The sequence below is a fragment of the Sparus aurata genome, chromosome 17, assembly GCF_900880675.1.
Source record: "Sparus aurata chromosome 17, fSpaAur1.1, whole genome shotgun sequence".
In the NCBI taxonomy this organism is placed as follows: domain Eukaryota; kingdom Metazoa; phylum Chordata; class Actinopteri; order Spariformes; family Sparidae; genus Sparus; species Sparus aurata.
The window spans coordinates 23,837,950-23,860,147 of record NC_044203.1 but is presented as its reverse complement, the minus strand read 5'-3'; the positions used below and the strand labels follow the sequence as shown (position 1 = coordinate 23,860,147).

At 42.4% G+C, this 22,198-nt stretch overlaps 2 protein-coding genes across 6 annotated transcripts; one reads left to right on the top strand and one right to left on the bottom strand.

The window, feature by feature from the left end:
- The first annotated feature begins 1,125 nt into the window (after positions 1–1,125).
- epn1a (epsin 1a) lies at positions 1,126–15,427 on the top strand. 3 transcript variants are annotated; one of them, XM_030393616.1, is made up of 13 exons: positions 1,126–1,371; positions 4,871–5,028; positions 5,333–5,434; positions 5,715–5,873; positions 7,711–7,839; positions 8,117–8,237; positions 8,382–8,539; positions 8,712–8,783; positions 10,325–10,408; positions 11,128–11,416; positions 12,032–12,196; positions 12,446–12,688; positions 13,427–15,427. In XM_030393616.1, the coding sequence occupies exons 3-13, from the start codon at positions 5,366–5,368 to the stop codon at positions 13,891–13,893; spliced, it is 1,956 nt and encodes a 651-aa protein (XP_030249476.1). In that variant the 5' UTR covers positions 1,126–1,371; positions 4,871–5,028; positions 5,333–5,365; the 3' UTR covers positions 13,894–15,427. The 3 variants fall into 3 exon arrangements, with proteins under 3 accessions (XP_030249476.1, XP_030249478.1, XP_030249477.1); XM_030393617.1 differs by lacking the exon at positions 1,126–1,371 and adding an exon at positions 1,566–1,930; XM_030393618.1 differs by lacking the exon at positions 8,712–8,783.
- Positions 15,004–22,010, bottom strand: foxj2 (forkhead box J2). Of its 3 annotated transcripts, none has more exons than XM_030393619.1 (10): positions 21,734–22,010; positions 21,047–21,411; positions 20,876–20,950; positions 20,657–20,749; positions 19,389–19,505; positions 18,843–19,308; positions 18,583–18,735; positions 18,373–18,474; positions 16,469–16,810; positions 15,004–15,916 (listed from the first exon to the last, which is right to left on the bottom strand). In XM_030393619.1, exons 2-10 carry the CDS (start codon positions 21,383–21,385, stop codon positions 15,819–15,821), a joined length of 1,785 nt encoding a protein of 594 aa, XP_030249479.1. In that variant the 5' UTR covers positions 21,386–21,411; positions 21,734–22,010; the 3' UTR covers positions 15,004–15,818. The 3 variants fall into 3 exon arrangements, with proteins under 3 accessions (XP_030249479.1, XP_030249481.1, XP_030249480.1); XM_030393621.1 differs by having other exon boundaries at positions 18,373–18,471; XM_030393620.1 differs by lacking the exon at positions 21,734–22,010 and having other exon boundaries at positions 21,047–21,727.
- Positions 22,011–22,198: the final 188 nt, after the last annotated feature.

Below are 22,198 nucleotides of genomic sequence, written 5' to 3'. Positions count from 1 at the left end.
AAACGTTGAATAATTTCACATGTTTGGGCCGTAAACAATTATGATCACTAACAATTCATATGGAGCACAAAAACTTTACATGAGGCCCCAACTAGACAGAACTTTTTGGAAGGGGTCACAAACAAAACAATCCAGAACATCTGGTTTTAAGGAGCACTCTGTGGTTTTGTAGGAGAAATCCGAACTCAGAACTGATGAGAACTGATTGATAAGTGATAATAGTCACTCAGAAATATTAATTTTTTCCATGAGATAATAAACAAACTGTAAATAAAGTCCCAAGAATACTGTTTGAAGCTAAAGGAAGGTGGCAGGGTCCTCCAGAGTTTCAGTCAGTATCGATCTTTCTCTTCTGATTAAGTGCAGCTTTTATCTTCTTATTAAATCCTGAGCAATCCGATGTCTCTGTGCAATTATGTTTATTTTCATACACCTTTTTTTTTGGTATATTTCTACACACCATGTATGTATTATAATAATGGATGCAACTGTCCCTATTGGTCTTTGTGTGGAAGGTAAATGTAAATAGTGTAAATAGTCTTTATTAGTAGAAGCATTTTACTCTATTATTATATTATTCCACTTTGTATTTCTAATTTATCTTGCTTTTGTCTTGTTTCAATTTTTTCAACCCATTCACTGCGGTGAAAAGTTAATTTTCCATTTTTTCCAGGTATCAATAAAGTCTTATCTTATATACAGCATTTAATTTAATTTAAAATATTGATCTAAAAAAAACAAAAAACAACCTGATAACTTAAAGGTGCTGTATGAAACACAACACGAGAGTGTAATTTTAATGAAAAGTTGATTGAAATGTTCATCCATGTTGATCCAGGCGGCCTGGGTTCAAGTCCTAAACATTGTTTGAATTACATATCAACCCTTTACAAACAGTATGCAGTACTAATTTGACCTTTGCATTGTAATTACTGCTTAAATGTAATGTACAGAACATTTAAGCTGTGAAATAAATGCAGTGGACAAAAAGTAGAGAGCAGCAGGATCTTGACTTCTGACCGGCCTGTAGATAAAGTCTAAAAGGAGTTTTAAAATTCAAACTATTTAAAAATAAACAGCACTAGAAAGGACTTAATTTGTATTCATTTACATAGACTGTGGGTGCCATTTGAATAAACAGGGAAACAACCAATCACGCCCCTATCTCTTCTCGGAAGGCTTTAAATATTATTGATCATATCTTCTCATTTGGGCCTTTAATTTTTGGGCTCTTAAAAAAGTCAATTAATTATTCATGAGTCTTCTACTACCATCCCAGGAAAACAAAGCTACAGGGGGTGCGGTCTTTCCTTTAGTCGAGAACGGAAGCGGAAATTCGGCCATCTCCTCGTACATTCAAGCTACAACAGGGTCAGTAATACACACTTGATTTGGTTATTTATCTTGGTATGTTGTCAGTATGTTGTTGACATTTCGGCTCTGTGTTCAAACGTGTGTAGTCAAAATTGTCCTGAAGCAGGACGTGTCCTTGCGAAAGTGTGTACGGACTAGCAGTCCTGTTGCCAGTTGCGAACTAACTAGCAGGAGCTAGCCAGCTAGCTAACTGCTATCTTGCTAGCTGGCTAATCTCTCCTAGGAGCAGCAGCAGCAGCAGCAACAGAGCAGCAAGTGATTTCTTGTATCAGTCAAGCTGGCAGGTTCCCTTAGCGCTCGTTTCTACTCTGTGCTGTGAGTCAACGTTGTGTCGAGAACATGGGCATTATTTAGGCGTTAGTTTGGCTGTCACTTCGCACCCAGCTACACCCTTCTGTGCCCCTGTTTATACTTTGCCTAGACTTTACCCAAAACCCTGGTGGCAAAGTGCTAGCCAACTGTTTCGATTAGCTTAGGTGAGAATGGGATGAGTTGCTTGCTAATGGAAGCGAACAGCACCAGATGACAGCTAACGTCAGTTGGCTAATTAGCTATAGTAAGTAGTGGTTCGTGAACTTGTCTTTCACACACACACACACACACATGCTTTGTGAAACAGATGTGCTCGTTTTACGATACTCTTGCTAACACTGCTCCAAGGTATAGTTGCCCATTAACTCCTGTCTAGACAGCTCACTCTCCGCTGTGTCAGTTAACAGTTGCTGGTTAGCTAGCATAACGTCAGTTGACTGTTTGGTTGCTAACATTACGTCAGCTAGCTAACTTGGTAGGTGTGACAGGGGACGCTGTAGTTGTCAGGATGGGTAAACGATCGTTAACCTTATCTGAGTGCAGGCTAACTGGGTGGGGGTAACTTCTTCGTTGAACTCTGCAACAGTCAACTGCATGCAAGTGAGAGAAGGAGGAGGAGGAGGAGGTGGAGGAGGAATAAGTAAGATCAGTCTCAATGCCAACTCCTCACCTTGTTAATAATCTATCTGAAGCCACCTTATTGAGAACACCTGCAATAGTGTGTAATCACTGTGATTTCCTGATTCCTATCACTACTATTAAATCTGTAGCTTGACCTGGCTGCAGTAGATGTGTGCTGATCTAAGTAAAGCATGTCTGTCAGAATTCAGACGATATTATGATTGTGTACTTTCACAGCAGCAGAATATAAACGTGTTTTAGAAGAGGTTGCGAAAATGTTTGAGACGACATGAAGCCTAAGATTGAAAAGCCATGTTATGTCCCTTATCAAGGATAAGTTGGCGTGTCTGAACTTTGGCACAGAGCTTCAGGAGTCTCTGAACTGGCTTTTGGAGTGGTTGCTTAATGTTCAGTTACGCAACATGGTTTCATATTTGTCTGACCTGCGAATCTAAACATGACTGCCACACTCTATGTGTCCGGATTGTATATAACACTTTGAAAGTTCGCAGAACAGTTGGGTCTTCAGTTTTTTTGCACATTTGTTAAATAAAGTGGTTTGCTGAAGTGTATTTAATAGAACAAATAGTCTTGTTCAAACACATACATTCTTCAAAATGAATTCTTGTTGTTAGGGTCGCACGATGTGTCAGAAAAATTATATTGAGGTTATTTTAATAGATTTCATGGTTGTGGGATAACTGAAGATGAGTTTGAAAGATGAGTTTGCAGTACAGTTTTCATTTTCACTGAAAAAAAAAAAGAAATCGTGATGATGTGACTGGAGCTACTTGTCATTGCACGTGGTCATGTTGAAATTTTGATATTTTGATTCATTGAAGATCCCTACTTGATAAGTTCATTGAATTTAATTCAGATTGTTAAAAGCAGACCACAGGCAAAGAACAAGTTACAGTTTAGTTAAGACAGTAAGAATCAGGTGTAAATGACAGTCTTGTTTACACTGATAAAAGTTGTTGAAGTCAGATCTCTGAACAGCCCTCTCACTGTTGAGTCTGAATGCAGAATGCATGCAGGACTGCTGGACGCCGGGGAACGGAGAGACTAACTATTTCTAATCTGCCTGCTGGTGTTCTGTTGCCTGGTTAGAAGGAATATTGATAAGCATAGGGGTGAATTTATTATCCTCTCTGCAAAGTGACACTGTCCGTTCTCTTTCCGTTTCATTGGGGGTGGCCGTTTAGGAGCGAGTGGCCCAGCACTGCGTTTTGAAGTTGATCTCAAATGCCCATTGCTGTATTTCTTCTCTTTGCCCTCAGTGCATCCAAACTCACACAATGATCCAATTAGGGTTTAGTCTTATCAAGAAGCAGAAAAATGTATGTTGATTGAGCTCTTTCAAACATTTAAGGAAGCGTTATTAGTTATTCAAACAGCAAAATCAGGTCTGTAGATGAATTGCTTCTAATTACGAAGTTTTTGGTTGCCTACCTGTTGCTTTATGACTTAGGCAGTGGCAGCATCTATTTGGTGAGAAAATGCAGATTGTGGCAATGAAAAGGATGCATCTGGTCAGCAACAATGTTTCAGCCTGCTGAGTAAGCAATCAAATACACACAATGCTCAGTAGGTTCTGAGGGATCCAATATTGTGCCGTGATATCATTCTCTGCATGCCATCACACCAGCAGCAGCAGCTGGTATACTGGTCCATGATGTTTATGTCAAATCCAGGGCCATAAAGAAAAGAAACCATCATGTATTGCATCAGACAGTTTTTCTCCATCTGTCAGTCTTCCTGTTGATGCTGATAAAATATGCCATCGGCATCTGCAAACAGGTTTTAGCAAAGTAAACTCAAATTTCTCTGGATGAGTTATAGAAGTTAGTTTAGAGTGTAGTCAACCTTATGATAAGGGATATTATTACCATGTTATTCTGAGACAGCAGAGTAAAAAAAAAATCAGTTTCTGTTCAGAATTACAGTATTTATTTTTTGTACTATGTTTGCGTAGCTGAAGGATGCCTAAAAGATCAGTATAAAAGTAATTTTAACTGGCTTATGAATGAGTCATGTTTGAAAAAAATGTGTACTTTAAGGTGTGAACCATGTATCTTATTCATAAAATTCTCAGCTCCCTCAAACTCAGCTAATGTGAATCACTCCTGTGATATAGGTGTGTCTGATTAGAGAATTTTCAGAAGTATGAGGAAAAGACAAGAGATAGGGTTAGGGTATTTCTCCATCCCATTTTTTCCCCTTATTGGTTTGGGAACATCCTCGTCATACTAATTGCAAATACTTCAGAGAGTAACATGTATTGTTTTCTGTACTTTAGGAATTCAAAGCTATTATTTTCTGAGTAAAAGAGCTTTGACTTTGAATACAGCATATGTTGACAATGAGCCATGTGTGGATCATCAACAAATCATGTGATTTCTTTGCTGAATATCTGCTTTGTTCTTATTGTATAATGATTGTTTACTAAATTAGACATAGCATTGAGTCTTAGCTTGCTCTTTGTTTGTTTGTTGTGATTTAACAGTTTTCTCTCAGTGAGTATGGGCTCTTTTTAAACATTATTCTCAATCTTGCTCCACAGTTTTCATCTCCCTACGCCTGTGGTTTTGGGACCCAATGTTGCCACGGGAAGGAACAGACAAACTGAGACATTGCACTCCGTGAATGAGTGGGCTTACAAGCCAGAAAAACAGATACTGAGAGGAGAGACCCCTATTCTGCATCATTCTTGTGTAACAGGTGTGCTTGACGCTGCCTCTGTTTCTCTGCTGATGGTAGCAGTCACATGATTTCAGATAAATTTCTGTTACAGAGACCGTCTTTCACACTCTGATTGTTCTTCTCAAGGTCTCAAGGCCTGTTGCACTTGCACACATTTCTCTTGGTCTTTTGTAGCTCTATATCTTCTTGCACTCTTTTTTTATGGTAGTATTAATTGTGTTTCATTTGTCTCCATTTGAAATAATGATGTTGTTTTGCCAGTTTGTGGTATTTTTTTTTATTAACTATATATTACAACTCTTTATTTCCCTCTGTTATTCAGGTTGCAACAGAGCTCGACGGCCAGACCGTTGCCATGTCGACCTCATCGCTACGGCGACAAGTAAAAAACATCGTCCACAACTATTCAGAGGCTGAAATCAAGGTTGTGTGTCCCTCTGCTTATATGGCTTTTCTTTTTCACTCCCACATCCCCTATATGTCCATGGTTTAAGTGTAGCTCGTGTATCTTTGTAGCACAGATAATGTCGCTGCTGATGATTCTATATTTTTCTTTGAAGCAACCTCTTCCCCTAATTTAATGAGATTATCCGTTCATTATTTTGCCTCTGTCACAAAATATTGGGCTAGAATTATTCTTCTCATGCACAGTCAGTTTGATTGGAGGATAATCCGAGTTTGTGACTCACTGCGTTGTTGTCCAGGTTAGAGAGGCAACGTCCAATGACCCATGGGGCCCCAGCAGCTCTCTGATGTCAGAGATTGCAGATCTGACCTACAATGTTGTGGCCTTCTCGGAAATCATGAGCATGGTGTGGAAGCGCCTCAATGACCACGGCAAGAACTGGAGACATGTGTACAAGGTTTGTGTGTCGGCTATCTTTTCTCAGAATCGCGTTAGGAGTTTACCTATATTACATAGTGTTGCTTTTGTCCACCTTGATGCACGCACATTGGCTTGCCTCGCCTTTCTGATCCGTCTCTACCGGCAATGTTATATACTTTTGTAAAGCTGCCCAAAAAGCACACCTTCTGTATAGGATCTCTCTCTCTCTCTCTCTCTCTCTCTCTCTCCCCCCCCCCCCCCCCCCCCAAAAGCATATGTGATTGACAGTAGACAGGAGGAGTGGAGTGAGGGTAGATTGTTCAATTGTAAAGCGATTGAGGATGACGTTGTTCTAGTGGATGGGCAAGTAAAGTCTCTATGTTCATTCCCTGCACATTTTGGAACCAATATTGGAGTGATGTATTTGCTAGGGTTGGGCGATGTCTGCTGAATTGGCATATTAATGATGATGTCTACAGTGAAGCATCATAATGGACGATGACACTGTTGTTTACTAACTTTCAGTGATATTGTAAGGCGGCAGTTGCGTCCTAGATCACCACTGTAGTTGCTGCTGTTTCCCTCCGTTCCTCTGACATGAAACTGTCTCACCCTACAGAGGAAACTATCTCCCGTTACCACTGACATAAAACCCTGTGCCAGGTTTAAAAGCGTCCTCGTCTTCACACCACATGTCCATAACTTAGCTTTGTTCAGCCTCATATGCATAAAACAACTAAACAAAGAAGCTAAGCTAAGAAAACCAAGTATAAAAACGGCATGACTGAGAGAAGCAACGGCCCGCAGGAAAAGTCTTGGGTTCGCCTAACTGAGCTGGTTTGATAAGAACATAATAAACGGGACATGGAAACTTAATGTTAGTGCACTGAGTAGCAACATACTTCTTTACATTTCCTCTCTCCTCATATCACAAACAACAGCAACTCTTGCTCTACAGCAACTCTAAGCAGATATTCCTCTTAATTGTGCTCTCTGTTGTGGCCTAACCCTAGTGTTTGCAGTGTTATGTAATGTAATGATAATCTAATAAGGTGTGTCCAGAACCACTCCCTAATAACTGTATATTGCACTACATAGACTTTCATATTTTCATATTAATCTGAGTGTGAAAGTCAGCATCCTGCTAGACTTGGGCCCTGTCCACACGTGCATAGGTATTTCTTAAATCAAAGCTTTTTCTATGCATCTTGGCCTTTTGGACATGAGTAAAACTGTGTTTTAGGTCAAAAGCAGGTGCTTACAGTGTTTGCTGACAAGTTATCCAAGAAGATTTTGTGAAGAGCAGTCACGCTTCTCTACCTCGCTCATCGTATTTTCTGTAGCTAAGCAGCAGACCAGAATTTCTAATCTGCGTCCTGTTTACAACAGCTTGTGCATACCCAGTGTACGTGAATGGTCGTTGGAATTGAGTTTCCAGGTTTGTTATGGTGTTTGGTGGATGGTGATTAATTCTGAAACGGTGCTAAAACACTGATCTGCACAGAGATAGGTTAGTTTTGATGCTTTCCACATTGATTTTACATTAATTCCGATCAGGTGCTTTGCCAAAGCCTTATAATTGTTGGAAAAAGCTTGGTGAATTGTATGTACAGCACAGGGTCTTTAAACATTTCTAGAATGTAAAGTCCATGGCATGTACTATATCTGCTAACAGTCCTGCAGTGTGGTGCATCCCATTTTGTAGAGGCAAAAATTTACTGCTTAATGCAGAATAAACTATGGAGGATGACAAATGAGGCACAGCTCAAATATTACTGTTTTTAGGAAATGTGCTTTTCTACAACCTCCCTATCAAGAGCATTCCTGCAGTTGCTCACTGGTTGTGCTTTGTGTTTCCTTTGTACTTTCTCCAGGCTATGACTCTTATGGAGTACCTGATCAAGACGGGTTCAGAACGAGTTGCCCAACAGTGCCGAGAGAACATTTACGCAGTCCAGACTCTCAAAGATTTTCAGTACATAGACAGAGACGGCAAAGACCAGGTACGCAAACACACACCCATGTCACACATAAGCTCTGTGGAGAGTTTAAGTGATTTGTTTGTAAGGTTCACCCCTAAGGAATGCATGCACACTTTGTCAAACATGCCGCTTGTGGTTCATTCAAGGACATTTTGTAATGAGTTTCTGACCTCTTGTGCAAACCTACAAAGCCAGCTATAAAAGATTTTTTTTGGGTTGTTGATAACTGAAATGAGGTTAAACTCGATGTGCAAACTCTGTGTGTAATTATGTGTTTATTCCTGTATTTCTCTTCCAGGGGGTGAATGTGCGAGAGAAAGCCAAACAGCTAGTGACATTGCTGAAAGATGAAGAGAGACTAAGAGAGGAGAGGATCCACGCCCTCAAAACCAAAGAGAAGATGGCACAGACCTCCAGTGGTGAGATGGTTAATTAAAGCAGTGCTTGAAAAGATTACAATGTACTTTGAAAGAAGGATGGCCTCAACAGCACGAAGGGCCTCTGAGTAGCTGATAACCTAAGAAAACCTCTCATCTTATGGTGCTTATTTGTCTCTGCTCCAGCCTCCTCAGCTCCCTCAGCACCCAGCCTGGGGGGCAGCCTGTCAGTGGGCTCCCAATCTGGGGGGGCAGACCCTGAGCAGGCCTGGCCACAGAGCTCTGGAGAGGAGGACCTTCAGCTCCAGCTGGCTTTGGCCATGAGTAAAGAAGAGGCAGAGCAGGTAACACAAAGCAGCTTATTCATACTGCTCGCTAAGATAAGGATTAAAGCATAACTAAAACTAACTGTGGGTAAGTTTGCAGATTGAGTCTGAACACAGAGGGATATTACTGATATTATTCACTACATACACCTTGCTTTGCTCTCACCATGTAATGCCTGACCTCCCTCAGACTAACGCGGACCCTCTTGAGGATGCAGAGATCCGCTATGCAATCACACTCAGCAAAGAGATTCAAGAAAAGGTCAGGGGCAGAGAGTGTGTCCAGATGACTGTCCAGCCAGTCATCACCTATCTCTCTTTCTGTCAATTGGAACTTCTCAAATACATATTAAGGATTGATCAATCAAGATAATTAAGTTATGCTCATACTTGTCATGTGTTGTTTTCTTCAAGAGGCAAATTTGCATCAGACTGTTGAGATAATTCAGTTTTCTGTACAGTGTTGCATTCTTTCATAGTGCTTGCATTCGTGAAAAGCAATGTAGCTGCTTTTTCAAATCACTGTCAAGATGTGCTGAAAACTGCACCAAATTCAGCAACTAACAAATTGATTAACTTGAATTTAACAGTTGAATTTGCATGGCATTGGCAAATGTTTATCATAATTGACCAAATTAAACTCAAGTTGTTTATAAACATTGATTATTCTTTCCTTCCTGTTACCCTCTCTGATAGCATGCATTTAACTTTAGTGCTTTGAGTTAATCTCTTTTCCTCACCTCTCACACATCTTCTGCTGTTTTAACTTCCTTGTGCTCTTTTCATGTTTGCCCATTGTATGCAACTGGTTAGTGTCCCGCACCTACTCAACCATATTAATCTAAAAAAACTAATTCAGGGTCTTTATTGTGGTTGGCATAAAGAGGAGGAGTAAGTTATGCTGTTCAATCACCAATCCTCCTTATAATGAGGTCAGATAAAAGGTGGCGTTAGGGTAGGGATGACCGCAGATTATACAAGACACAAGAATAATTTATTGTCACTTTACAACACGCGGTTTTATCAGGAAAAGCCGATTTTAGTCTCCTCATGCTATTCATACAGAAATAAAGTAAAATATAAATATTAAATAATATAAATATTAAATATCTGTATCAGGGGATCAAGGTGTTTTATTTAAAAAATGGTTTGTTAGTGGTTATGTAATGCCCGGTCCATTTCCAGTCCAGTTTTTGCGCTCCATGTATGCATGATGATAAAGAAGCTCCACCACGCTCAGCTAAAACACAGGTACCTATTAATAATACACAGTCTTGTGGGCAAGTGAACCATGAGCGGGCCAAACAAAAAAACGCCAGCACTTCTGTGTAATATTCACAGTGATGGCATTTGTCAAGAAGCAAACTAACCACAGCTGCAAACGCTGCCCCCCCACCTCTAAAGTGCTGCTGTTGGTTGAAAGTGCATTTAACTTCAGTATTCTGATGATGGTGGGGATTAAAGTCCCGTCCATGTCTAAAGCTATTTGCCACAACAATTACAGTTTTATTTTAGGCTGCCTTGTGACCGCAGCTCTGACTGAGTTTATTTAATGTCTGAATAATAATTACAAGCTTTCAGCTGATTCAGTCATGTATGTATGTGCCGTGAGAATTAGACAAAATTGCAAACTCTTGCCAGTAATGCATGGATTGATTAATTTTCTGCTGACTGGAGATCGTGATTGAGGATTTGCAGTTTCCACTTTAATTGTGGGATTGTAAACTAATCCTAAATGTTGTAGTGAGCTTTCCGAGGTTGTGTGTCTCAGGTTGCTGACATCGCAGTGTGTGTGATTGACAGGAAGAGCGACTGCGCAGAGGTGACGACCTGAGACTGCAGATGGCCATCGAGGAGAGTAAGAGGGAGAAGCTGAAGCCTGAGGAGGTTTGTGTAAAACTGTCTCTCACTGTCTCTCAATCCTCACAATTCAGTCTACTTGTGCACTTGAGCACCATGTCAGCGGTTGTTTAGATCAGTCCCATGAATGCAGCCACAATCATATATACAAGTAGTTTCAAATAAGAATGGTCATAATTCATAATGATGGCATGCAAGGTATTAACTGGTGTGATGAACCTGCTAGCTTGATTCAGCCTTGATCTGGGGCTGATGTATATCTACAGAAACAGTATCTCTGTGTGTGACGATCACAGACATGGTTGTCAAACCACAAAATGAGTGCTTGTGGCTGTAAACAACTGTGTAGATGGTGCAGAGTGTGTCGCTCAAAACTGCTGTTGATCAAAGAAAGATAATGAAGAGTTTAATCTCTGGTTAAAAAAAATGTCTTTCTCTTGTAGCCTGTCTTTTACCGCATCATGCGGTTAATGAATTAAACATCTTCTCTTGAATAAAGCTGCAGGAACAACATCTTCGCATAAGAAAAAAAAAACACAATAGATCAGTAACAATAAACAGAATGCATGTAAAAAAAAATAATCAATAAACGTGGAAGAAGAGCCAAAAAAATCCCCATCAGGGCTTGTCGAGTGGCCCTCCAAATGAGAGGCTTTCAACATAAAGACACCTAAAGAGAAAGCATCACTGACGGGGTGTAAACACAGAGGAACATTTAAAGAATTCATAACATTTCTCTTGTACAGAGTGCTCTGATGGAGCTGAGTGCCGTGGACCCCTGGGGGGCCACACCTGCTGCCACTGTTGCCACTGTGGGCTCTGCCGGGCCTTCGCCTCCACCCACAGTTCCTGCCCCTGCTGCCTCAGGTCCGTGGGGCGCTGCCCCCCCAGACCCATGGGGGGTAGCGTCACCCACATCTCCTACAAGCTCTGACCCGTGGGGTGGGGGAGCTCCGCCAACTATAGCCCCTCCACCAGACCCCTGGGGAGAGACGTCCAACAGAGTGAACAACGTCGACCCCTGGGGAAGCTCAGGTAAGCGGCTGCAGCACTGGTCGCATGTAGACTGTGTCAGGTTGGTGGAAACGTGCTCATCGTCGAGTAACAAAAGAGAACTGTGACCTGCTCTGTGGATGAAAGAGGATGTAAAGACCTCTCGACCTTTACTCCTCTTCCCTGTTCCGTTTCCTGTCTTCATAAGAGCCCGGTTACATTTTCTGTCATGTCACCATGTTGTCATATCTTCTCATCCGCTCACATGCTTTCAGTTTGTAATGAGGAAAGCAGGCATGCTCAGTCCATTCTCCCTCTGTGTCTAAACCAGGGATTTGTATCCTCTTGTTTCTACTCAGGACTGACTGTGGCTGTGTCTCAACCAGAGCTGTCTTGTCTCTTACCCCTTTTTGCCTTTTTAATGTATGAGGTAGCTTCTCATGATCTCTCCTTCACCTCTATTGAGCTTAACATTAAACGTTGACGTTAAATAGGTGAAAGTCAGTTAAGAAGAAGTTGTTGGACTGAAGAGGTCAAGGAGAGAAACACTACTGTTGGAACCCAGCCCAGCTTCCTGTTCCCTCCGTATTGTGGATTGTACCTGTACGGTGTTGTGTTAACCCTCCCCTCCCCTGCGTCTCCTCCCCTCCCCTGTAGCTGTGACCCCCCCCAGTGCCGATCCCTGGGGCCCCCCAGTGCCACCAAGCACTTCCTCCTCGGGGGGGCCAGTAGACCCCTGGGCACAGGACGGGCCTGTCCCTGCCTCTGACCCTATCACCTCTGACATCTGGAGTGGCACCGCCAAACACACTAACGGCACAGGTACATTCACACTTAAAGTTACATGGACTCACAAGCACTGAGGTACTGGTACTACACTTTCATAGGATTTTGATAGATTATACACAGATTTTCAACTGCATGCACACAACAGTTGTCTTGTCTTACATTTCATCCTCCTCTAGTACATGTGTTAATGCAGTTCTAAATTTGTCGTTTATTATAAAGAATTTCTTTCTTTCTTTTTTAATATTCTGAGACCGATTTATTATTTTTACTCCTTCCCCGTAGGAGACCCAGAGCGACGAGGGTCCCCAGCGTTGGGCTGCGACAGCACAGGCTCACCGGTGCCCTTCGACCTGTCATCTCTTGGTACTTCACTTCCTGTTCGTAAGACTCCTGAGTCCTTCCTCGGCCCCAACGCAGCGCTGGTGGACCTCGATTCCCTGGTGTCATCTAAACCCAAACCCAAACAGCCGCCGCCTCCTTCAATCTCCTCCTCTTCAGCGCACAACCCCTTCCTCCAGAACACAGGTTAGTTACAGCTATCACATTAACTGTTTGTAACTCGAGAACTCTTAGTCTCTTCCTGGGAACTATTGCGCAAAGTATACAGTTTAAGATCTCATCATCAACTATGCTCATTTTCACAATAAGTTGCAGCTGGCAGAAAAGACAATTTGATTAATACATTCTAAAAAATATCAAGATAAATGCGTTGAACCACAAGCTTTACCATTAACTCAGAGGTTTGGAGACAGTTTGGCTGGAACAAAGTTGGTTCTTCTGAACACTGCAGATTAAAAGCAGACAGTCAACCACCTAACCATCAAGTTGGAAGCTTTGTGGTGACTCAGTGGCAAACCGGACTTGTGTTATCTTGTGCTGAACTAAACTGAAGCCGTTCTGGGAAGATGTCAATACAGCTCTACATTATGAAAAGACATTATGGGATATGAACTTCCAAATAACTCAGAAAATGTATTCAGTAATAAAAGTAATTTTTTCTAATATCTTTTTCAAATTAATGGAAGTGTTATTGACAATACTTGGGGAAAGTAAATAGCATATATGGATTGAGTTGCTGAGTAAATTACTTATAAGGATTAAACAACATGCAAAGCACCTAGTGGTTTTTTTTTTTACATTTTCGTGTAATGTTAATAGAATGAATAAAGAATATATTTAACTTGATGTCTAAGCAGATATAAAGTGACCCTTAACCGTGGAAATACTTTTCTGTATTGTCTAACCCACACCTCTGACTCTCAGGCTCATCTCCTGCTCCTGGCATGGCAGTGACTCCAGGTAGCACCATTTCCAGTCGGGGGGTGTCTCCAACACCTGCCTCCTCCAACCCTTTCGGCGTGGCTCCACCCATGACCTCCATCTCACCTCAGCCCTCATCACTTGGCCTGAGCGGTCTCCGCTCCAGTCCTGTGCCTCCCAATCCCATGCTGGGCATGGTGCAACCCGGAATGGGCATGGGGCCAATGAGTGTGGGTATGGGGGCTCCAGGAATGGGCCTGGGCATGATGCAGGCCAGCCCCATGGGCATGCCCTACAGCGGCCTCTCGCCTATGGCTCCACCAGGCTCGGCCCTGTTGGGGCCCGGAGGTGCCGCACCTCCTCAGCTGATTTTGGGTGGGCCCGCTGGAACAGGAGGAGTGATGGGAGCAGGAGGATCTGTGGGAGGCGGAGGAACGACGGGAGCGAGCACCAATCCTTTTCTCCTTTGAGGAAGTGTCACCACTACTTGGCTCACCTGTTTCAACCTCCTCTGTCATACCTGCTGCCCCCTTCATTCATCCACCCTCAACGCAATTTGTGTCCAAAAATAAAAAATGTGTACATCTATATTTAAAGAAAAAAACAAAAAATCAAAAATTATGTTTATCTTTTTTTTTTTCAAAAGCATTATTTCATTGCAGAATAATTTTCCACATTTAGTTACTTTCATTTCAGTATGGGTCGTTTGTGGGTGGGAAATAGAGATCTATTTATTTTTGTTTTAATCCTGTTCTGTTCTGTATCGTTCTTCATGTTGTGTTTTTTTTCAGTCCTGTCTTGAGATGAAGGTAAGTCTGTGAGAGCAGGAGGCTTTACAGTAATGTCACGCGACTCTGTTCTAATAATACTGCACTGAGAGAGAGAGATGGAGGGAGAGGGGACATAGCCACTAACAAACTGAACAGAGAAACTGTTGTACCTGCCTCTTCCTCTTTTCTCCCTCTAGAATGAAGACAAACACTGAATCACTGAAATCAAACCAGTGCATGAAGGATGATTTTTTTTTTTTTTTTACGAACTCCAGACTGAGATATGGACTGAAAACCTGCATTTACATTTCAGACACAATGTGGTCAAATTGTTTCAGCTCATTCACTTTTAATTTAATTTAATGTTAAATTTAATTAATTTTTTTCCAGTTTTTTGGGAACAAATAAGGAAAAAAATCACAAGATGATGCCATTTAAATCAAATGCTTTTTTTTTTTTTTCATCCTGATTTATTGTAGAAAACTAAAGAGAGCTCTGACATCTGTGGTCTGATGGGGAAAAAATGACAGGATTTTTGTCGAGTGTGTGTGTGTGTGTGTGTGTGTGCGTGTGTGCATGTGTGTCTGCAGCGATGTGTGAACGAGAATGCTCATTTGTGAGTATGCAATAGTGCAAATGCCTGTTTCTGTGTATATGTATCAATATCTGTCTCCATTTTTTCTGTGTCCGATCTAATCTCAGTGACTCAGAAAGGAAGAGATGACATACATTATTTTTGTTTTTAAAAAATTGTCACTTGTATTAATACTATGTAATGGGGATGTCAAATGAGGTATTATAAGGGTCACACATTTCTCTGCCAATCTTATTTCACCTCCTTTTTTTTTTATTAATCAGAAGCGTTTTGTTTTTTTTTTCAATCACATTTCATACGGGATCCCTGGTGCACAGGTGTCCCCGAGCACCGCTGTCCTTGTGTTTCATCCCTCTTTCCTTCAAGGAGGGAGAGACGCCGATGCTTCTTAAAGAAAAAAAAGACAATTATTTCAATGAATGAAAGGAGAAAAAAAACAACAGGGACTTGACGACATGCTCCATGCTGTTCTTTTAATTTAGTTTGATGAATTTATTGTTATTTTATATCAACAAGAAAAAATATCTCTTTTATCGGGTAAGGTTGAATTTTGTGTGGTGATGACTGTGAACATTCACATTTGAAAAGTAAAATGGAAAAAAAATCAAAAGGAATTTATGAAATAAAACAAAAACACAGGATGTGTGTTCGACTTGTTTCATGCTTGCTCTGTAGTTGTTTTTTTTTGGTTTTTATATATACTTGATAATGTGACGAGGATAAATTGACACTTTATTTTCTAAAATCTCATATCCAACAACAACACCCTGCCGATTACATGCAGAAGATAAAGTGAACAAAAGTCATTACAGCATATGAATTTGAATAAGATGATAAAAATACAACTTTTTCGACCTTGAAATACAGCATTCAGTCATTTATGAAAAACTTGATCCCAAACTTGCTCTCGGGAGAGATTGATGATGCTCAACAGCGAGGCAGCTTCAGCGTAGAGTCTCGTGAAGAAGAGCCACGTTTGTTTCTCTGAAAAGTTCTAGTGAGAATCGTTACTCCATGCAGGCGGTGAGGGTCAAACGAGCAGAGAGTCCCAGTCAAAGTCATCCTGGATCTCCTCACTGTTGCTGTGCAGACTCTTTAACGGAGGACGCTGTCGTGGCTGCATCCCGGCTGAGACGGGAAGAGAAATGTAGACTCAGAATACAACTGTGGTGCAGGCATATCAAGAAAATGGCTGTGACTTCAGTTTGAACCCACTTAAAAAAGGGTAAAAAAGATCTATAATGGTCATTTTTAGGTTCATAATTTTGCTCAAATACACAACTGTCCAGGTTGCAGCACTTTATTCTCCTTCTGTCTGAAACACTGTTTTAGCTCCTGTCTCTTTTAGGGCCCCCCCCCCACCCAAGCACACAGTCCTCTTTGATCTGTCGGAATATCCATCGATAACAACAACAGAGCGGCTGTGCTAAATGTGTCGAACTAGCTGCAAGGCATAAATTATGCAAATGTGTGACATGGTGATGTAGTGTGATGTCACAAAGTCATGGATTTAAAGGCAGGACCACTGACAAGGTTTAGCAATGTTTTCTGTTGGAGAGATGAGCTTCTGTCGCTGCGGAATTCTTAACTTTACACACACAAGAAAGTAAAACACACTGAAGGAAAGAAAAAATCAATAAACGCATGAAAGGGTTTCCAACATGATGGTCCAGTTCTTACCGGTCGCGTTCGCAGGCTGTGTTAGCTGTGGTCGTTGCGGGCCCTGCCCCTGCATGTGCAGAGCCCTCCGGGGCGGCTGTGACCCGCTGACGGGGGGAACCATGGGAGAGTAGGGGAGAGGCGACGGGTGGGTGAGGCTGGCGAGGGTAGGAGGAGGATTGGTGGCGAATGGTGGGACCTGTAAGGAGTGAGTTGCACCGAGGGCCAGTGGGGAGTTATTCCCGGAGGTGATCATGCCTTTCTGAGTGAAGAAGCGGTTTAGAGAGTCACAGAGGGAGGTGAAGAGCACCGGGTCCAGGGCCCAGTCGCAGAGCTCCGCCTGCCGCATGCTCTCCAGCAGGTCTGACAACAAAACAGTCATCGAGAGGAAAAGCAAAGTAAAAAAAAACGATTCTGCAAAGTTGTCGGTAGTTGTCATAATTATTGTTTGCTTAGTGGCATCAAGCCATGGAAGTAGTTGCTCACCGCATTAAAGATAATGTTTAAGATTTTAAGCACTGACTTTTGAACAATTAATTAAAATTAATATTTTTTTTACTATTAAATACGTTAAAAATAAAGCATCAAATCTTTATGTTTTATGAGCTGGTACCAGAAATTGTTTGGTATTTTTGCTTGGTAAAATGAAATTATGCATCAACAGTAGAAATAACTGCCAAATATTTTCCTGCTGATTAACTAACTGACTAATTAGTCAGAGGAGAATCTCAAAACTTTGTCAGAGAACATCCAAATAACCCCTGTAAAATATGTTATTTTGTTATTTTTAGGTGAAGTGACACTTAAACTAATGACTATTTTTAATATGTTTCTGTTATAGTTCTCTTAAGTTTTCTGTGGAAACTGCCCCAGAAAAGAAATCCATTATAATTTTTCTTTTTTGGCCTATATTGTATTCCTGACTTTTCCAGACTAAGTGTGTCTCAGAAATTAAGAGGATATGAAATTCCTAGCCTATTGTTTTTGTGTCTTGTGGTTTGTGCTCAGCTCAGCTTGTATTTTAACCTCTTAGTGAACGCCCCCATTTTAAGGTTCTTTTTCCAAAACGACATACCGTAATTAAAAGCATGACAGCTCCCACATCGTTTGAGACTCAGGGATGTGCTAGGTACCATTGGAAAGGTAACACCCTCAAGTTTTTTCTAGAAGTGCAAGTGTGATTCTATGACAGACAGTTACAGAGGTTGGAACACAGGTTTTGGTTTCCGTCCAGTTCAAATGTCAATAAACTGACTAAGATATAAGGGTTCAGGTATGTCTATGGACACAGCAGACACAATTTTTTTTCTAAAGGCATGTCTGTGCGTTTTGCTTGGGTCCTTTTTTTCCAAGAGCACCTACTGAGATTCAAAGGCTTATAACTTGAGAACCACTTTACCTAGAAACATAATCTTGGTCTCAAATGAAAGCTAAGACTCTGGGGTTTCTTGCTTGTTCGACACTTGTAGCTAGTTTTGGGTAAAATGACATGGATATTCCCTTTCTATGGACTCTTGGCGAACTATGAAAAAAAAAATTGTGGCATGACGTTGTAGCTGTGGAAAAAGGGAACACTCTGAAGGTATGTAGGCATTCGTGCTTCTTGCGGTAGAGGGCTCTTTCTAATGTTGTGTCATGGTGAGTTTAGAAGGCTATTACATGGTCTGGAAATAACTTTCTTCCTTTGTGTTTGGGCTTAAAATAATCACGACAGTCTCAGCTTTCCAACAGTGAGTATATACTGTTAAGATCTGATGCTTAAAACTATTAGCAAAAAAACTATTCGTTTTTACGAAGGGTGTTCGTTTAGTGAAGGGTGTTCCTATGTTGGAACGGTGTTCCTTAAGGGGTTAAGTACTGTAAAGGAAATTATAAAATTCCACTGTGGACATTAAACGGGTTAGACAAGTCTCTTGAAAACAGACCTGGGTGACCAGAGAGGTCTATGTTGGCCCAGTCCAGATTGCTGGCAATGCGGAAGCTCTCCTTCAGAGAATCTGGGTTACTGAACCAGTCGGGTGGCACTGCTGAGGAGGAAGAGAGGAAGGTAATGTTACAGAGGCCGGACTTGTTTTGCCATTTCTTTTATTACATTTCAAGCATTTCTTGGGCTGATGAGGTAATATGAGACTCACTGTGCTGTGAAACAGGAAGGTGTGCAGCCGCTGGAGGTGGGGCGGCTGCTGGAGGTGGTGCAAGTGGCGGAGGGTGAGGAGACATCGGTAACAGAGTTGGAGTGTGAAGTGGAGTAATGTCATTGCTCTGAAAAGCCAGGGGGGCAACATCCGCTGTAAAGTATAAGAAAAATAAAATGCTTATCCAGGATGTTTATGTGTCTAATGTACACTTCAAAGAGTTAATCACACACACACACACGCACACACACACTACTTACACTGTGAGCCTCCCCTCTCCCGCATGGTCTTGACTAGAGACTTGAAAGATGCATACAAGTCTGGCAAATTCAGCTCGTCGAAAGTGAACCGAAGCGGCGGATCAGTGGAGGAGTTTAACGAGACGACAGGAACGGATGAAGGCACGACAGATACAGAAGAGTGAGCCGGTCCCGACACAGTGCAGACGGACACAGGCGCTGAGACGGGGGTGCAGGAGAAAGTGGAAACAGATACGGGACCTGAGTTAGCAGCATAGGACAGAGCAGCATCAGAGAAAGAGGGGACCGCTAGAGAAGCTGTGGACAGGTTGGCTACAGTGGAAAAAGTGGGGCCGGGTGGAAGGGGAGAGGGGAAAGAGTTGATGGAGGACATGGGGATGACAGGCGGGTGCCCCGCTGGAAGAGACACAGATGGATGAGGGACAGGGAGCGAGGACACGGGGCTCGGGATGTAGGGTGACGGTTGCTGTGAAGATAGAAGACATTTTGTTTGAAAATGCCCAGACACTCTGACTGTGAGAGTGAGGGGGGAGAGTGTGACTCTACCTTGCATGGTGGAGGAGAGAGGCAGGCAGACTGGGGGGACTGGGTGGCTCCCAGTGTCTCTGAGTGGGAGGTTGGTTGTGGTTGATGAGGAGAGGGTCCTCTCTCTGTGTGTGTCCCCTGTAACAGCACAGTGTTACTATTAGGTGGGAAAGGTTTTAAAATCACGTGGGACTCTAAAGGTAGCATTGCTCAACTTAAAGGGTCGGTTCACCTAAAATACATAATATATGCAAGGTAAAATACGAATTTTAGAAGCCATGCTTTTATTTGCCTCCGGAGAAATGGGAACAATATTGTCTATATAGAGCTGCCCTTAAATAAACATTATGTAAGTATTTACCTTAAATAACAGCTTCAAAATCATTCTGAATTTTACACCAACTTCATCTCTCTCGCTCCAGACACCTGTGCCGTGTTCCGATATCCATACTTCCCGTACTTACTATACTTAGTTTGAGTACTTAAGGTGTTCCAATATCAATCGCGGCGAAAAGAAGTGTAACTAAAGGACCCGGATGTTGCCCTCATAATGGCAAAAACACTGAGTGTGCATTGTGCAACGATGTACACTTTACACACACTTCGGCCGCCATCTTGTCTACGTAGTGGAAGAAGCAGAGCCAGGCAGAGGCACTAAGCTTGAATTTTTTTTTTTAATGGCTACTGAGACGACAGCAGCTGAAGCAGAGCCATACTGCAGGATTGTAGGACTGTAATTGTTAAAAAGTAAAGTCGCAGATGTCTTGATAACAGAAGGGTGGCTACTACTAGTTAGCAACATTAGCTTGCGATGTCTGGTGTCTTTCGTTACCAAAGTTCTCGACTCGCTAGTTTTTTGATCATAAGTCATGTAATCATAACAAACGCAGGTGCAGTGGGGTCTACGTGATTCGCGATGTGACAAATATGCGAACAATACAGATTCTTACATAATGTTGCTTTAAATGAATGAAAGCAAGGTCTGTAGACTATCAAGAGAAACCAGGACTTCGTTTCTATCACGGCGAAAACATACAGTACATTCTTAAAACCTCGACAATACACGCAAAATCAGCACATCTGAATCCCTCTGGAGGTCATCGAGGAAATACATTTTCCTTGGAAGTGTCTCTGAAAACTGCTCCCTTCATAGTGTTATTTACTGAGTTTGAATGTAGTCATTGTTTGGATGTTCTTTTTAAATAATAATAATAAACTTAAGAATCCCAAACTTGTTTATACTGGGTTTGACGGTTGACAAGTGAATGGGTGATATTAAAACAACATACGTCCCGCCTGTCCTCTTCGTCCTCTGGGTAGGGACGTTTGGGTGCCCTCGCTTGATTCACCTCTGCAGGCCCGTCCATCGTCCAATAGGAACCCTGGAAATGCAGTTTATGTATGAAGCTTCGGGCTCTTTAAAGAAAACATTTCTCCCTCTCACATGATGCAGATTTTACAAAGAGCACAATTATTCTCACAACATCAGAACATTAAAAATAGTTCACCTTGCCGGGGTCACTCTGTGGCCGAGGAACCTTCCTGAAGCATTTATTAAGGGACAGATTGTGCCGGATGGAGTTCTGGACACGAAAGGGAAGAAGTCAGTCCTGAAACAGCCGGTAATGCAAATCAATTTGAACATGCTTCTGTTATAAAGTTATCATGGCTCCACTTACCTTCCATCCCCGGCCGGCTCGGCTGTAGTAGGGGAACGTGTCACTGATCCAGGTGTAGATGTCATTCAAACTCAACATCCTCTGAGGTGCAGCTGCTATTGCCATGGCGATGAGAGTGGCGTAGCTGTGGGGGGGTTTCCCTTTGGAGTTAGAAGGGGAGGGGTCGGGCACCGGGGGTATAAAGTCCACCCTCTCCCTTCCTCCATCTCTCTTCCTGTCCCTCTCCCCTGCTCCTCCTCCTCCTCCTCCTCTCCTTTCTCTCCCCGAGCGCAGGCTGCTGATTCCCAGCTGAGGCAGCCAGTCAATACTGGTGAGACTGGAGTCCAGGTCCGACGACATTGTATCTCTTATTCTCTGTCCAGGATCTGAGGGATCAGAAGAGGAAGTGCCAAATCAACACGTCCTTTCCCTTCTTGTTTACTTTGGAAAATGTAGAGGCAAACACACACGGTGAGAATGCTGTAGTAGATTCCCTCCTGCCTGTAATCTAACACTGTCAGCCGTTCTGTTCCTGCTCTCCCAACCAGCGTCACTTGCAAACCAGTAAGTTCAGGCACAAGACTCTCTGTGCTGCTCTGGAAGCCCTCCAGTCACAGGCAACAACACACTGCATGACCGGACAGCATTTAAACATGACAATTCCACTTACACTCTGGATTTTCCGAGGAAGAATTGTGGCTTGCTTACCTCTCTATAGTCACTCGAGGCCCAAGGCCTTAAAAAGTGTTATTATCTGATGTTGTCATCAGCTGTGCACAACTGCTGACAAACTGGTGTCCGTCCTCGCCCTCAGAGCTCCGTCTTCAGCATGTTGATCCCCTCACGTCCTCCAATCACACCTCTGCCTTGTGAAAGTTTGTGTAACTTTGGAGAAATACACACAAAAACTTATCGGAGAGCTTCCTTTTTCTCTCTCTCTCTCCCTCCTTCTCTCCTTCCCCTCCCTTTCTGGATATACCAGAATGACGTCACTCACTCCTCCCCCCTCTGGGTGACGTCATTCTTAGGCGCCCGCCTCTGTGAACTGGTCCCACCTCTACAGCTTGAAGTGGAAGCTTCTGCAGCTGTGGGCTTATCAGGAGGTACACAAAGAGGAATAACCACTCAGTTTCACCTGAAACCATTTCAGGAACTTGGACACAAAGGGACAGT